Genomic DNA, 18457 nt, shown 5'->3' on the forward strand with positions numbered 1-18457 from the left:
ACTTTACTGGGTCCCCGCTCTGGCTTGCTTCTAAGGCTCCGAGCACTCAGCCACTCAGTGCACTGCTCTGCCGCAGCACACTGGTTGGCTGAACACCGGGAAAAGACGTAAGCCCCAGAAGCAAGTGAATGGGCAGATATTCGCAGCGTAAAATCCGCTTCCGATACAGTACGTGTGAACATGGCCTTTAGTGGAACATTGTCTTTTTCTGACTTATGTTTTCTTAAATGTTTTCCCCATGAAATAACAATTTTGTTTTATCTTTTCTTACAGTCCTGTTTTGTGCCATTTATTTTTCTTACATAACCTTTACATAACCCCTTTCAATATTCTAATGCAGTGCCATATTCCAGGCACCTGAAATGTCTGATGATGTGCAGAAACATAAATTGAGACATTATTAATCTGCATGCATTTATAGTTACATTGCATCTATGCTCTAAATTATCACTTTTGTTTTAAAAAACTTCCTTCTGTTTCATACCATATTTGATTCCTACCATGTTTATAAATCATCTCATTTACCAAAAATTTCATCTTACCCCCCAGAAAGACGATTCTTCATGGTCACTAGGTGTCTCCCTTCTCTGCAATGCACTGTCTTTTACCTGTTGATAGGGTGAATCTGCCCCTTGTTACAGCTAGATCAGAACAGAACACAGAATGCTGAGGTGGGCATTGTGTATGCAGGGTAGAGGGAGTTTAGATTGGCCATGCATCTTCAGCTTTCTGCCTGCTGAAGGCGATCTTAGCTTCCTTCTTATCTCCTATCATCCATAAAGTTCTATGCTGCTGTGCCTTGTGTAAAGGCCAGTTCACACGGAGTAAAACTGGCAGAATTCCGTTACAGAACTCCGCAAAATCCTGACAAACTCAGTATAATACAGGCTGTCTATGGGAGGACTCGCGCGCCTCTTCTCTCTGCGCCTCTCCACTCAGAAGAATTGACAATTCTTCGAAGCGGGGTGGGAAGGCGCCCAAGCCATCTCATAGAAGGCCTGTTCTGCCAGTTTTACTCCGTATGAACTGGCCCTAAATGTCAGTGTGCCTACTGGAGGGACGATTCTAGCTTTTCTGCTGCCTGAGGTGAAAATCAAAATGGTGCACCACACACACACACACTCTTCATGCTAGAATCAATTCTGTTACAACTATTGCCATATTATCCTAGCTATTAGTAAAATTCTAACCAGCCAAATGCATACATATACCATCAGTCAGTATACCACACACATTTATATATATACCAGCAGTGAATATTCTCAATGCATAAACATATAAACACCTCCCCACCCACCAGCTTGTATGTTACCTCCTACTTATGCATACTAATACTGATTAGTCTGGCAGGACCACTTCCTTATGAACCCATGCTGGTGCTGTGTTTTTCATTTTTATTAAGTATATTATCTTTTACAAAACCCTCAAATACTTTACCCATCATAGATGTTAGACTTACAGGCCTTTAGTTTCCAGCATCACTTTTTAACCCCTTCTTGAATATCGGTACCTTATTAGCATATAGAATCTTTAAATATTAGGAATAAGGGTCTAGCTAACAAAGGACTTAATTCCTTAATGCCTTCTTGGCCTGGGGATTTATGGATTTTAATGTTTTTAAGGCGAAGGATTTTATAAAAAAATATATATATGTGGCTGTGTTCGTACTGACCTATAGAATAATGGTCACTTTTACCATATAGTGCATTATGTAGACACAGGAACCCCCCAAAAGTTACCATATTGCATTCTTTTTTACGATTTCACCAATTTATATCTTCATAAATAATAATTTTGGGGTTCCATCATACATGTTATGGTAGAATGAAAGACGCCATTACAAAGTACAACTATTACTGTAAAAGACAAGCCCTCACATGGCCCTGTAGATAGAAAACTGAAAGTGCTAGAGCTCTTAGAAGGGGAGGAGGAAAAAACGAAAACACAAGATTCAAAATTTGCGCAGTTCACTGGGTCATTATGGGCTTGGTCCTCAAAGGGTTAAAGTGTCACTGTTGTTAAAAAATATTTTGCAGAAGTCAATAGTCCAGATGATTTTAAAAAAATTTTGTAATTGGGTTTATTAAGCAAATATGCCATTACCTGCATTCAAAAAGCCTTTCCCCAGGCCCATCGCCCCCTCCTCTCTCTCATCCACTGCTCATTATCAGGAAATCTCGACTGTTTTACATCAGTCGGACTCTGTCTGTTCTATGAAGAGGGAAGGGGGAGGAGGGAGATTAGTCGGCAGCAGAGAACAAAGGATTACACAGCAGGGAGCTATGTGAAGCTGGTATTCAGAGGTCAGTGCTGATGTCAGAGGAGATAGCCCTGTGATGTAGCTGTAAATTAACTCTTTGTTGTCCTGTTTTGGTGCCTCATTTCCCTCAACCCCTTCCTTCTCCATAGACAATCATGAAGACAGGGGGGAGAGTTTTAAACTGCTTTTTCATGATAAAAATGTATTTTTCGGTTAATAAACCCAATTACAAAGTTTCTTAAAATAGCCTGTACTATTGATTTCTGCAAAAAACAAAACAAAAAACAAGCTGTACTTAGCCACATTGTATCCAGAACAAAGTATGTAGAAGGAACAGGCACTCATCGTTCAATCTTCTTTATTCAATATTCACAAAAACAGTAAAAACCGCAGGGAGAGGGAGCTTGGCATCGTGGTAACAGGCCACTCAGTAGAAGATGGCTGATGCCACTACAAAGTTGAAAAAGCCCCTAAGTAGTGCCCCCTGGACTCCAAAGGCTCTCAACCTCCTAAGCAGGTAATGCCCGCTGTGGCCCTTTCTGTACAGTGTGTCTATGTGATCAGCCCAGTCCAGCTTATTATTGAAGAGCACACCCAGATACTTATAGGTTTTGACTGTCTCCATTGCACAACATAGAACCAGAAGAAAGAATAGAATTGCTGTCTTATTGCAATACATGTATTTACCATTACATGGATGTTAGGAAGGCCAACGTGTCCATAAAGTTTCAGCTAAATAAAAAGAATTTAGTGTCAAATTTAACCAGTCGCCTCTTAGGGGGCCCCCTGCACAATAACATTGACAGTTTGCTAAATATGTAAATACATCCTTTTTGTATTTCAGGTAATTCCTCAAGGAAATGCTAAAATTTCATTGTCTTATAAGTACATGATACATGAAGATTCCTTAAATGTAGGTAACAACTATGTTCTGGAAGAGGATGTGGTTGAATATGAATGGGCTTTAAAGAAATGGTCCCATTGTTCTAAACCGTGTGGAGGAGGTAATCAACCTGTATTTCTGCTTTTCAGAATAGCCAAATATAGTATTTAATACTAGATATGTGTTTTAACTCAAACAATAGCACTTTTGTGGTTAGCAGGTTATATTGTATATGCCTATACTTACAGACATTGAGAGCATTTAATTCAATAAGTATTCTACTACTCTGCAATTCTCCTGCCATGCCATAGCTACTATCTAGTCATGTTGTTTGACAGTCTTTGTAATTCCTTCTACAATGAGCCAGAAATACAGTAACATCCAGTACCTTATGGACGATGAGCTCCAAACTGTTTAAATCTTCACACTCCTGTACTGACACAGCTTATGCTGGTGGCTCTAACATTCTGTTTGATCAATATATGTGCAACTAAATTTCTAGACAACATACTACAGTGATCTTCTACTTGTGGCTTTTCAGTATATTCTACTAGTGATTTTCAGCACATGGAAGTTTTATTGCTGGAGAGTTTTGGGTTAGAGAACACTGCATGACTGCAGATGAACAAGAGTGTATTGTATCTTTGTCCATGGCATGAGGAGGCTAAAGGCTGAGGAGAGATAACCAGGCACACCATAGGGTGATTCAGCAGATAAAATAGGTGAAAGGAAACTGAGGTCTGGGATCTAATCACTTGTTGAGTTTGTGCTAAGAGCACACTATCTAAACCAGCAATACAATGATAGTCTCAATGCAGGCAGCTTCTCAAATAGACATCCAGGGCACACCAGCTCCTTGGTGGGACGGAGAGAAGTAGCACAATACCAGGTGATTAGCCATATCGAAAGGTTTAGCACAAAGAGAAAGTGGATATATTGTACCACAATTTATTGCATCTCAGAGACAATGGGGGAGATTTATCATGGTGTAAAGTGAAACTGGCTCAGTTGCCCCTAGCAACCAATCAGATTCCACCTTTCCTTCCTCACAGACTCTGTGGAAAATGAAAGGTGGAATCTGATTGGTTGTTAGGAGCAACCATGTTTGATAAATCTCCCCCAAAGTGTTTTCTAGGTTACCTAGGGCCTCTTTGTAAAGTCAGGAGAGACACCAAACCTCCCCTTCAACACGGCTAATCACCTAGTATCGTGCTACTTCTCTACATCTGTGGCATGTCATTCTTTACCCATACAGTGCTGTATTATCTGTTTGCAGTGTCCTGCTGGTTATTCAAGAGCAGCAGTTTACCAACTGAGGGTACAGTACCAGCCTGTATAGCAACCCAAACTTTCCCATACTTTAACAGTGTCATTTTGCTGCTACCACCAGTAATATGCATTCTGCTTTCCCAGATGCCACTATTACTTTACCTAGATTGATGCCTGATGCCAATGGTTTAACAATGGTTTATCAAAGTAATGTCTAAGAATGCATAGCCCCAAACTTTAATCCCCAAAAATATTTCAAACCCTTAAATCTATTCAGTTAAAGAGGTATTTGTATAAAAAATGTATGGCATATCCTTGTTTGGGCCTCAGAGGTTGGACCCGCAGCTGTCTTGAGAATGAAGTCTTCCCCCCCCCCCCCCCACAGTCTCATCCAGCCTTCGGTGGCTGGACTTTCAAATACAGCTAAGCAGGCAGTTTTACTTGGCTCCTGAAGATGCTACTGGGAGTTCCTTTTGACATATGGGATTAACAATAGATAGGGAAATAAAACTGGATACAAATTACTTTTAATATCTTTCTTTACAAGTGAATTGCCTTATTATCATTATCATCATCATCATCTGGCCCCAGATATCCCAAGTTATGGTTAAAGCGGTATACCCATCTGGGACCCTTATTGCATATCCACAGGATATGCCATAAGTGCCCCTAGATGTGGGTTACACCTCTGGGACCCTCACATCTTCAGATTGAGGGCTTCCCAACCCCCTCCAAAAATGGCTGAATCCAGCTGTGCAAAGCCAGTCTTACTAAATGCTAACCAAGATTGTTGTCAGAAAAAGACAATCTGTTCTGCACAATACTTTTGTTTTTATCTTATGATAGATATGTTTATTCACAAGCATGCTTAAAGTGAATGTACCATTATTAGGTACATCGATTTAAGATTCTTACATAAATAAACCCCTTCTAAAAAGAGAGTAAAATGGCCTATATCAGGAATGTGTTAATTTTATACCTACAATTGGCAGCAAAATACACCAACCATAACAATCTGTTTCACTTTTTATTTTTAAGGCAATCAGTTTACAAAATATGGATGTCGGAGAAAGTCAGACCATAAAATGGTCCATAAGAAGTTGTGTGAATCTATTCCAAAGTTAAAGCCCATTCGCAGAGCCTGCAATCTGCAGGAGTGTTCACAACCGATGTAAGTTTTTGCCTGAAAGTGTTATTTTTTAATATGGCTTTTAACCTGTAGTTATTTCTTGTGGGTCCTACCTATAAACATTCTTTGCAATTGAAGATTTTTTTTTTAAAGCAGGGGTTGCTGTCATGAATTAGTTTAGTTTACAAAGTGGTGCTTAGTTAAAACTAATCTAACATTGCGAAGCATCATGTCTGGAGAAAACCAGGCACTGCTCATTACCTGCCGATCCCTACAGTGAAACATGGTGGTAGCAGCATCACACTGTGGGGACTGTGACAGAAAAACTGGTCAGGGTTAAGGGAAAGCTGAACAGAGCAAAGTAGAGAGATTCTTTTATGGTAAATATGATTCGGCTCGCGTAGCAAGATACTTTGTCAGAACTGCAACAGGTATGTACTGTACTCTGCTGCTAAAGCAAGCAGTCTACGAAACTGCCTGAAGTTCCATAGACTTGCATTGTAATACACTTAGGGTGCAAGGCTTTGGTGCTTCTGGTAGACTGCTCACTTGGTGCGGCCCACATTTTTGCTGTAGTTTTAAGAGTATCCTACCATGTGAGCTGAATGATGGTTATCCTTTAATGAAAACCTGATCCAGAGTCCTGTGGACTTCAGACGGCATGAAGCTTCACCTTCCAACAAAACAATGACCCTAGATACACATACAAAACAACACAGGAGTGGCTTAGGGACAACACTGTTAATGTCCTGAAGTGACCCTACCTGATTTGAACCCAATTAAACATGTCAGGGGAGACCTCAATGAATTAAACCACAAAACCATACCCTGAGGACAAGAGTGGTGCCATTTCTGTTGGAAAGTGGCCATGTCTTTTCATGCTAGGATAACCCCTTTAATGCGCTTTACCTGTACTTGCTTTAAGCCCATTCACTTCAATTAGCTTGTGCTACAACACCACATATAAAAGGCAGTGGTGCTGTTTCTGGAGAAAAAGGAGATTTTTTTTTAATACTGGATAACCCCTTTATCCTCTTTCCAACCCTGCAATGTTTCATTGGTTATTTTTTCTTATCAGCATCTAAGACCCGTCATTTTTCATTTACAGAGTTCACAGTATTGCAAAATTGACTTTATTATTTGGGTCAAATGTGATAATTGTGATATCAAATGTGCATAAGTTTTTTGTTTTTCTACTTTTATTTATTTTTTTAATTCTGTGCATTGCCTTGTTCTGACCTACTATAAATTGACCTTTTTATCTAAGAAGTATTAAATTCTTTTTTTTTTATTTTTTTTTTACATTTCCTCTATGCATTACTCTACTGATCACTGGTATCAGTGGTCTAATAGCCTAATTGTTACCAGTAATCTGTATATGGGAACAATAGGCAATACAAAGAAAAGGTGTACATGCTATCCTGTGCCCTCATAGGGAAGGAAAAAATATAGTAAAAATCAATTAATAACTAAATAGAATAATATATCCCCCCCTCCCCCCCCAAAGAAAGTAAACACCTCTCTAACCATGCTAACTTTGCGTCGTCATCAAGGTTTCATTGCCCTTGTCCACTCTTTGGGCTGTTGTACAACTCGCTTCCCCTCCCTGCTGCTGTCTCCAACACTGAAAGAGCAAAAAGCCTGTTTGACATAGTAGGTAAGTACACTCAAAAGAGCAGTTTCTTGGAGCAAGTATGGGATGCAGATGTCCCGGGCAGCAACCTCCTAACTAGGGCATTGGGCTCCCAATAAATTTTCCTAGCACTCTGACCAGTCATATATGAAAAGTACCATGTGTCTCCTGCACAATTCTCTACAATTCTCACAATTCTCTGTTTGTTCCATAATATAGAAACATTCTTTATTCTCTAGTGGAAAGTGTCAAAGAGTTTTCCTAAACTCCCGGTATTCTGAGGTTTGTAACACCTCCTTCCCTTCCACCCACAATCCTGCTTGTGGCTCATATGCCATCTCGGCTAAGGATCCTATTAGACAATGCGATTTTTAGTGATAAACGATCACAAAACGAGATTGTTTATTGTAAACCTGAAATCGTTCACCATATTACACAGACTGATAGTCGTTAGTTACGATCATTACTACGATCGTTTACTCCCTCTGATCCCAACAAATGAAGGAACGATGTAGAATTACACTAAACGATTAGTGAACCGATGTTAAATCACAGCGTTAGTATGTGGAATTACAGCAAAAGGTTAGAGAATGATTAGCGATGATTTTGGTGTCAGCACCAAACGAAGAATGATTTTTCATTGGTCGTTTGATCATTGCCTGCATTTATACAAAATGATTATTTAATTTAGAATGATGTGTGTGCCATTGACAGCATACTCACCTGCTTCAATTTCCTGCCACTGCCGTTCTGATGGTATTGCTTTACCACTGATTTCCATGGTTTCCTCTGACATGTCATCCCTGCAACAAATGTCCACTCAGCCAATGACTAGGCAGGGTCTTCATTATGGCAGTGGTGGGGGATCAGGGCAAGCAAGTATGCTTTCTTTTTTTGAATACTCCATTATGTGTTTGTTTTTTAATTCCGTTTTTGATTCCAAACAGATGGATGACAGGAGAGTGGGAGCAATGCTCTACAACTTGTGGAAAATCAGGTTATGAAAGTCGCACAGTAAGGTGCATTCAGCCTCTGAGTGACAATACAAACAGATCTGTGCACAGTAAATACTGCAGTGAGAATCGCCCAGAAACCAAAAGACCTTGTAATCGCCAACCATGCCCCGTTCAGTGGAGAGCAGGACCATGGTCACAAGTATGTATGCGAACTACTTTTGGGATGTGTTTTATCTTTTTATTTCAGCCTTATTGCAAATTTTCCTGTTTTGTATAATTGTGGGGCTTATGTTGACACATGATAATGGTATCTGTGGTCTGTGCTATGATGTGTACTGTTCATAAAAGGCAACATACAAAAGATGGCATTCCTTGCTTTGTTCCTTTGAAACCCCATGTTGTAAATATGCCAATTTCAAACACAGATCAGTTGTTTACCCCACTTATTAGGGTTCTTGGTAATCGCCATGACGTCCTTGCAATTTAAAATAAATGTTGGCTTCTAGGGGTTTTTTTTCACAAAAAAAAAGCACCAACCTATATCCAGCTAAATTTAATCTGTGTGTGGGTTTTTGCAGTTCATATCTACTAAATGAATGGAGCTGACTTTTATTACCACCGTGAGTGCTCATTCTAATCCTGGATAACCCCTTTAAGGAGAAATAATAATAAAAACAATAAGCAGTAAGTGAATTACAGCATAAAGATTCTGCGAAAGCATAATTGCTATACTGCTAATATGTAACATGGCATTTCATATAGATAGGGTAGGGGGTATTTATCAATGCAGGAAACTAGAGTAAAATAGTTGCAGTCAGTTACTGTGCGCTGGTGTCAAACTTTTGTACAAAACATACTGTAGGTAAAGTCAGGGTTTATGAGAAATTAAATAATTGCTCAAAATCTGTGACAATTTTACACCAAAGCCTACTCAAAAACAATTCATACATTACCGGTCTTAAAACTAATGTATACTAAATGTATATATTCTATTAGCAGTGTATTCATTCTAATTCACCAGTGTAGAGAATTGTTCACATTATACAGAATATCACCTCTACATCTTGAAGTGTAAATTATTTTTATTTATTTTCTTTTTTTTAGTGTTCTGTAACTTGTGGTAATGGAACTCAAGAAAGGCAAGTTATCTGTGGTTCAAGTAACAATAAAATACATAACTGTAATACTGAGAAACCAGAAACAGTACAGATTTGCAGACTGCCTTCATGTTCTGGTAAGTTATTGCAGTGTTGGACAAATATACAATATACGGCCGCCTAAAAAACATAATGTATTAAATAACGGACTTCAAATTAATGTTCATGGCAATTATTCACAGTCTTTTTTTTTGCAAAAGGTGGTACACATCTGATTTTCCCAACTTTGCTCTATGGCAAAATCCTGTTTTTTGTGTGTGTTTTTTGTTATTTATCTGGCATAACCTGTTTTAACCAAGGAATTTCTCTTTGTTTTAGGAAACTCTTCGGATTTATTAAAGAAGAATTATTTTGTCCAGTGGCTCTCTAGACCAGACACAGATTATTCAAACCAAAAAATATCTTCAAGTAAAAGACCTATTTATAACTCTGCCTGTGGCATAAAATGCATGCATTCAGTGCAGTCGCTGCTCTGGACTCTGGCTCTTTTTCTCCTACTTTGTGCAACAGTTCCTTATTTTTGATTTTATTCTTGCACTTTCCATCTTCTGTTTACACTCTTTCCCTGTAGCACTGACAAAAGAGTTTCTATTTATATGCTTTATAATGTTGTATCGCAGCAAAGAACACAATGTAGCAGTGCATCACATGCCAAAAACAGTGGCTAATTTTCAAATTTCTTTATTTTTTATTAAACTATCTGAAAATTCTTTTATTTAAATCTAAGTGGCTATAAACACCTGTAGGCAATACCAACATGTTTACTTCAGATATGTGCAGGTTGAATGAAGGTATCTTTAAAAAAAGTATATGTTATCAGAATCATAAAAATAAATAGGTTCAGTTATACTATAAAACCGTAATTCATTAAATGTCTCGCTCTCCTCTAGAACTTTTAGATTTTCCACAGATGTACTAGGTGTTGTGAAAATCAACTGGCCAGATGTGCTGGATGCTAGGAGGTTTTGTTCTTCTATACTTACCCGGTCTCAGTAAGCCTACTACATGTTCTTACAGGGTTACCAGTGGTGACCCTCCGAGAACTGCAATTTGCCCTGTTCTGTGTACTATAGCGTTGTGCCCATCCATTGCCCAACCATAGATCACCCTCATTTATCTTTCTTTTCATAATGTTTGCTTAGAAGGCCAAATGTCCTCTGTCTCCCCAGCTCTAAATTCCTGAATCATAGCGTCAGCTCTCAACATCGCCAATAATCAGAGCGAATAGCAGGGGAAACAGAGGAAACCCCTGCCTTGTACACCTTGTCAGAGTGAAGCTTCCTGTTTTCCTTTTATTAACTGTTACTAAGTTAATAGGGACAATTCTAGGTTTTCTGCTGCTTGATGCAAAACCTGAAATGGCCACCCCCCCTCCCCCCTCAAAAGTGTATTGAAAATTGTAAGTAAGGGCTAATGCACATATCCGTAATGTGTGCATTAGCCACATTAATTCCGTAATCCGTAATTAATGTGGCTCCATCCACCCAACTTAGTCAGTACACTAGCACGAACTTTCAAAAAGTAAACATAATCATAATAATAATAATAATAATCATGATGCTGGGAGCTCCAAAGATCCAACCCACAAAACACGTCCGTGTACGGATGGAATTACATTATACAATCTAGCTCCACCATAAATCACCCTGTTCAAGCACTACCTTCCATCCTTGGTGAGAACAAGACAGAAAAAGTTTTAAGTTTCCAATTCCACAAGTGTGTATACAAGTCTTAAATCTTTATTGCTTCTCCAGGAATAAAAGTACCTGACATATACAAGAGTCAATAAATTGTGACTACTCAAGGTTTACATCTTCATGGTCATACTACCATTACACCTTGTGCTCTATATAAAGGGTTAGCGATCACTTGTAGTGCAGTGATGTCTGACACATAGAACAATACCTGCAAAGTTTTGCAGTCCTGACTTCCTTGCATTCTATGTCTGTGTCCTACTATCATTTGCAGGTCAAGGGGTCAACTCAGTGGTGTATAGCAGACGGTATAATTTATAAACACTCCATAAAATCTGCCACCTGAGCAAAAACTCATTTCGCCTCATGGCAGAAACGGTCCTGCCTGAACCCCCAATATAATTAACTATTTTAGTAAATTTTTCTATTATACCATGTGTTTCCAGTACTGACCACAGAAATTCCCACTCCACCCTATTCATCAGTATTAAATTGTATCTGCCATACACTTGCTCAGCTGGAGTTTAAACAGTTACTTCTGCAAGGCCCATGATACGGAAAGAAAACATCATAATAGGTTTACTAATTTGAACACGGCACAAATGTAAACAGCCCTAATTAAATACAAATGTTTAGGTAAACGACCTCTTAAGGTTATGTTCACACACAAAAATACAGCCATAATGTTGAGGTTATATACAACTGTGTTTTTAAGGAAATACTCTACATTGACGTCAATGGGAAATTGGACGACAATGCACACACCATATAGAATAACACCTGTAATTGATGACAGCTGTCCAAACTCGTTTACACATTTTTTTTTCCCCCTTCAAAGTTATGGCTGTATTTTGGTATAATTTTGCAGTGCGTGAACCTAGCCTAAAAGTTACTGTATTACACAAATTATCAGTATTACCTACAGGTGTACAATAAAACGTAAAACACTGCACTATGTTGTATTATAATGCATATTATTTCTGTATATTCAAAGCGTATATAATTCACTGAGGAGAAAACTGCCACCTTGTGTGCTTTGTGCGAGTAGACTGTAGGATGATGAAAATTGCACTTTGAACTTGAACAATTGTTTGGCAAAAAAATTCTTCATACTAAGCTCTGTGTTTTTTTATCTACGCTATTGCCAAGCCTTTAACTGTGCTAAATGGGAAACACCCCACAGCTAGTTGGTATAGAATAGAGTTCCATTATACAAGATTATACAAGTCACATAAGGTATTTTGGAACTTATTTTGGCCCAAATTTTTAACAAAACCAGGAAAGGATCTGATAAAAGTTCTGAATATTAATGGCCAAAATACTGTGTGGGAAACCAGACCGATTTTAAAATATGTTTCTAGTTTAGGCAGTGTATGTATGTGTATATATATATATATATATATATATATATATATATATATATTATTCTTCATATATTCTGTTGGTGCAGCTCATACTGAAGGAAAATCATAGAGTTTACACAGGTTTGGGTAGTTTTTCCCATTTAATTACTAATGCTTGCTTGCTTTGTGTTAGGGAGGGGAGGGGGTGTCAATATTTTATTTTATCTTGCTTCTACTAACACATGGTATGTGGGGAATATCATGCTAAAGGGCATAATATATACAGTTAAAATACTTTGCAAGGTTATGAAATACCTCAGTTTATATTTTTGTTAAATTCAAAAAGTTCAATGTTATAATATTGCCTTAATAGTGACACCAAGTCAGTGTCCGCAACGTGTACTTGAAAAACAGAGAAATTGAGACGTTGTTTTCAGCATAAATCCCTTCTGCTTCATTTGAGGGGGTTATCAAGCAATAGAAAAACATGGCCGCTCTCTTCCAGAGACGGCAAAACATTTGTCCCCAGTTTGGGTGGGGTTTTGCAACTCTGTAAATGGAGCTTAATTGGAAACCACACCTGAACTGGAGATGAGAGTTGTGTTGTCTCTGGAAGAAAGTGGCCATATTTTCCCAAAGCTGGATAACCTCTTCAATAATCTATGATGTAAAAAATGACTGTTTTTACTTTAGGGTTGTAAGTTTGTATAACACCTTTAAAGTTGGAGGTTTGTAAGGACTCTCTTAGCAGGAGGTCCAGCTGTAGGGACTTTCCAGCAGTCAGGGGCTATCACTAGGCAAACCAGTGTGTACATTTAATTTTGCTGCAATACAGAAGTATTACAGAATTACATTCATGTAAGATTATGTACATTACTCTCTATGGATGTTACTTGATTTTTGGCCCCCAGAGCCGACTGCTTTACTCAAGGCTCTGGCTAACATGAGTCACTTTTTTTGTAAACTGTAAATGCTGCAAAAAACATGTCTGACCTAAACCTGTAAATACATAAAACCATTTAAACTGTAAAGCGTTTAACAAAAGTTTTGATTGATCAGGGTCTTTGTATTCACACCTCCTGTAATCACTAGAAGAAACTGGAAGAAACACTTTCGGCTGCACGCTACTCTCCCAGTCTTTCTAAAGGAGATGGATTCTATAACAAGTCTGAGAAGCCAGTCTCCTGTAGCCAGACAGAAAAACAATCGGGGGCAGAGAAGGGCTCAGCTTATCGTTTCTCCCAGATGTTTTTAGAAATTATTGGGGGTCTTAACACCCTATCAAAACTTTTGACATGTCTCGAGGACCTGTTCAATGACAGTAATGCTTTAACATTAATGTATATATCTGGGGTTAGAGGTACATTGTTGTTTTGATGTTTGATGGTTTTACTTACCAAAATACATCCAATCATTTGTGCAGCCTCCAGCATAGGGTCTGTAACTTTAGCCTGTTATATATGAGCATAGAAGTAAGTAGTATTTTTATATTTTAATGTAAACTCTTTGTGGAATTTTATATTGAACTTTTATTTTAGGATTATTTTATTAACAACATTTTGTAGAGGTTGTATGTTTGCTGTTGTAGTTGTCTCTTTTAGATGCCTCCAGCAGTGGTACCTCCCTTCATCTTTAGAGGATACAGCAGCACTTTTATATCTCTTTATTTCCTTGGAGATATATGGACAGGAACATTGGATTGTTAACCTAAGTGGAGCTGACCAATTATATTTAGTTTCTGTATTTATAGTTACTATAATGTAAAAGTTGCAAACATTATATGGTGCAACACTGCCCAATCTATCATCTATTTATTGGGTCTTATTTTATACTGCTGACATTGTACAGCATGATTATAGCATGCATTCATAGAATACCTTTACGTTTCCTACAACAGATAACAAAGCTTGTTTACTTGAAGAGTTGTTTCTGAGGACAACATTTGTCCAGCGAATGAGACAGGGCCAGTGTTAGGGCCCTGGTCTAAGCCCAAAGATGTTTGGGTTTTTTTTAACATGGAAATTTAAACTCATTGCTGCTGCCTAGTGTTAAATCATTTCAATCTCTGCCTTGTAGCCACTTAAAAGATTGTATTAAGGAACTTCTTACAGAGGCAATACCTAACATGTTATAATCTGTATTATTGGCCTTGCTCTCCTGAAATGTTTTAAAAGTATCAGGAATGCAAGAAGAATTCAAGTGCTAATCCATCTATACATGACCAACGTCAGATAACAGATTTTACCAAAAGACTCCCGCAGTTAAAAAGAACATTCTCTGATGATGTCATATGATTTATTTTCTATAAAGATTTACGACATCACTATGCAGTGCAGTTTCAAATAATGGCTATAATATTAACAGCTGACTGTTCCTTTGATGTTGAAAAGTTATGTAATATTAGTTGGATTATCTTTACTTCTGTACTCCCAAGGTGCCTGTGTTTTTTTTTTTAATCCAGCGTGCCTCCTTGTTTTTACAGTTGCTACGCTATACTGCATTTTAGAGACAGGGCTGGTTATTATTTCAAGTCATCCAAGCAGTATATTATGTATATGTGTTCTATTACTTAAGGACAACTGTTTACCACATTTTTCCTATTTAAACATAGTGGTATCTGCAGGTCAGGTAGACAGTTCTGTAGGTTGCCTCTTTAGATTTTATAAATTACACTGCATCTACAGTTATACGCTGTTTACATCTGTCATAATCATCATGATGTTGTACAGTGCTGTGAGAAAGTATTTAGATATGTCCTCTGTTATATATTTTACATGAATAGTTTCTGATCTTTAAACAATATAGTTAATATTTTTTTATATCACTTGATTTAAGAACAACTATATCACCCATGTCAGTACACCACCATTACGAGCTACAATGGCCAATGTGAATAACCAACTTCAAGCATGGGGTTAAAATATGCACATGGCTAGTCATCAGCACTCAGAATGTACCCTTTTTTTTAAATCCCCATACTTTTTTTTTTCCAGTGCTGAGATATAAGCCGTTTTGTTACTATGCATACGCGACTTAAAGGAGAAGTCCCAAAAGTTATACAAATTACCAATATACACTTATTACGGCAAATGCTTATAAAGTGCTTTTTTCCATGCACTTACTACTGCATCAAGGCTTCACTTCCTGGATAAAATGGTGATGTCACAATCCGACTCCCAGAGCTGTGTGGGCTGTGGCTGCTGGAGAGGATGATGGCAGGAGGACATTAAGGGACACAGGGCACTGGAGGGACACTGAGCATCCCTCTGCCATCACCCTTTCCAGCAGCCACAGCCCGCACAACCCTAAGGCTGGGTTCACACTACGTATATTTCAGTCAGTATTGTGGTCCTCATATTGCAACCAAAACCAGGAGTGGATTAAAAACACAGAAAGGCTCTGTTCACACAATGTTGAAATTGAGTGGATGGCCGCCATTTAATGGCAAATATTTGCTGTTATTTTAAAACAACGGCTGTTGTATTGGAATAATGGCAGTTCTTTACTGTTATATGGCGGCCATCTACTCAATTTCAACATTGTGTGAACAGATCCTTTCTGTGTTTTTAATCCACTCCTGGTTTTGGTTGCAATATGAGGACCACAATACTGACTGAAATATACGTAGTGTGAACCAAGCCTAAAAATGTTTAGGTTTCCATAGAATAACTCACATAATGTAAAAGGGTGTTCACCGGATTTCCAAAAGCCTTTAGTACTTAACATCCCAACGCAGATCATAACTAGACTGTCCAGGGATTTTGAATCTGTCTTACAGGTAAAGGGCATGTTCACGTCAATGACGTAATTATGCCCTTTAACTGTAAGACAGATTCAAAATCCCTGGACAGTCTAGTTATGATCTGCGTTGGGAAGTCACATGGCTGACAAGGTCTATAAATTCTTTCTCTGATCCACCCCAAATAACGAAAATATAACTCACAAAAACTAGTAGCCTTTTCATTAAACCTAGAAATTGATTATTTAAACAATAAAAGTGAAAAAAATTAGCCAGGGTACAAGGTATCATGGTAACACTAGAGCAGCGCTTATCAAACTGTGAGGCGCGCCTCACTGGTGAGGCGCAGCTCACAGTCCAGTGAGGCGCGAGGTCTGGTGTGCAGGATGACACTTACAGCTGGGGCTGCTGCTGTGTGCTGCAGTGCCCTGGCTGTAGTTGCTTCCTGAGGAACCCGGTCACCCTGCAATGCGGTCACACATAATACTGACCCTGTCTGCACGGTCTGCCGGGTGTACTAAGGGGACATGTGGTGCTCTCCCCGCAGGACCTGCTAGTGCACCTGTCACCAGCCTCTCTTCCAGATTTGCAGTGAAATCCATCGCTAATCCAAAAGTCCGGGTCTCCATGGATACGCATCCATGGAGATCCGGACATTTGGATTAGCGGTGGATGTCACCGCTAATCCGGAAGCGCGACACAGCTGGGATCCCACCCGTCCTAAACAGGCACCGCGGACCCACCCATTCTCCGCCCTCGCATCCTGGCCGGTCAATGCGGGCACCAGAGCCAGGTGGGAGCCCAGCCTGTGTCATGCCCGTTCTCCCCTGGTCACCGAAGAGGCCCCGCCCACGTCCACGCGTCCTAGCCAGGGGTCTGTTGGCGATTGAATGTGCAGATTATTCTGTAACTATTTGGCACTGCTGGGGGAATTAAGGATGTGTGAGGCTCTGTTGTGGCACTTTAAGGGGGCTTAACTATTTGTGGGTCGCTAATGTGTTACTACTGAGGGAAATACCTATTTGTGGGGCACTATTCTGGTTATTAACTATTTGTGGGGTTATTAACTATTTGTGGGGCACTATTATGGTTATTAACCATTTGTGGGGCACTATTATGGTTAACTATTTGTGGGGCACTATTATGGTAATTAACTATTTGTGGGGTATTAACTATTTGTGGGGCACTAGTATGGTTATTAACTATTTGTGGGGCACTATTATGGTTATTAACTATTTATGGGGTTATTAACTATTTGTGGGGCACTAGTGGGGTTATTAACTATTTGTGGGGCACTCTGACAGTGCCAAGAGCGCCGCATGCACAGTGATGGGGTTAGTAGGAGAGAGGGAGCTGCAACAGAAAGCACTTCAGTGCTTATTTGGCACTGCTCTGGGATATAATGTGCACTACATGGTGGTATTTGGCATTGCATAGTAGTATGTGTTTGTTGGTGAGGCCCGAGCATCAATATGGAGCCCCAGGTGAGGCCCGAGTACAAAAAGTTTGAGAAGCACTGCACTAGAGCATGGGTACTCAACAACTTTTAGTGAAGGTCCACTTACCGGTGTCTATTGTCAGGTGAAGGTCCGAGCTGAACATCAGTAGTAAATGTGTTTTGTTACTTTTCACAAAGGTTGTTGAACTATTTACATACAGAATTGCTTCTTATTAGTGGGAAAACTGGCATTTTTTTCTCTTACCAGCCCTTTTGAATTAGGTACAAATAGGGTGACTGCCCCCAGTAGTATACAGCCCCCCTGTTGCTCCCTCAGTAGTATATAGTCACCCTGTGCACTGTACCCCAGAAGTATATAGCCCCCCTGTGCCCTCTCCCCCAGTACTCCCCTTGTCCTGGAATCGGTGCTCAAGTGACATCACTCGACCGCCGAAACCAGGGGCAGAGAGCGGCCTCTCGTGACCGCTGCGGCCACAAGAATGACTGACAGGGAGGGAGCCAATGGCCTCTTCTCTGCCAGTGCGGCTCTACGGTAGAAATAAGCGCTCATAGTTACTATACAGAGGGCACCTAGCAGCAGGGATCCGGACAGCTGGCCTCCGCGGTCCGAGTTTGGACCGCAGTCCGCCAGTTGAGGACCCCTGCACTACAGCATTGTAGCATTGAGTACACGATTATTGACAGAAGTATTTAATCTAGTCGTACTACAAACCAATCCATGGCCTTAAAAAAATTCACTGCTCTCCTTAACCACTTAAGGGACCTCCTCATTCCTAACCCATGTATTGAGATAAAGCCTCTGTTTGTGAGCCAATTAACAGTTGATACTGTACTTTACCCATCAGGTAAAGGTTTTTGTGTCACCCAAAAGGCACATCACTTATCTGTTATAGTATTCACGAGACGTAATCACTGCATTTCACTGTTATATCATC

General features: G+C 39.4%; 1 protein-coding gene across 2 annotated transcripts in view; it reads left to right on the forward strand.

Annotated features, from left to right (window-relative positions):
- LOC138792682 (A disintegrin and metalloproteinase with thrombospondin motifs 2-like) overlaps positions 1–18457 on the forward strand; it is a 219319-nt gene that overhangs the window by 195335 nt on the left and 5527 nt on the right. For both annotated transcript variants that reach the window (XM_069970389.1, XM_069970396.1), the window contains 5 exons: positions 3105–3264; positions 5451–5583; positions 8122–8329; positions 9235–9364; positions 9606–9695. In XM_069970389.1, the coding sequence (XP_069826490.1) occupies positions 3105–3264; positions 5451–5583; positions 8122–8329; positions 9235–9364; positions 9606–9695 (721 nt within the window). The remainder of the gene's footprint in view (positions 1–3104; positions 3265–5450; positions 5584–8121; positions 8330–9234; positions 9365–9605; positions 9696–18457) is intronic.

This window comes from Dendropsophus ebraccatus, chromosome 1 (assembly GCF_027789765.1).
Source record: "Dendropsophus ebraccatus isolate aDenEbr1 chromosome 1, aDenEbr1.pat, whole genome shotgun sequence".
Taxonomy (NCBI): domain Eukaryota; kingdom Metazoa; phylum Chordata; class Amphibia; order Anura; family Hylidae; genus Dendropsophus; species Dendropsophus ebraccatus.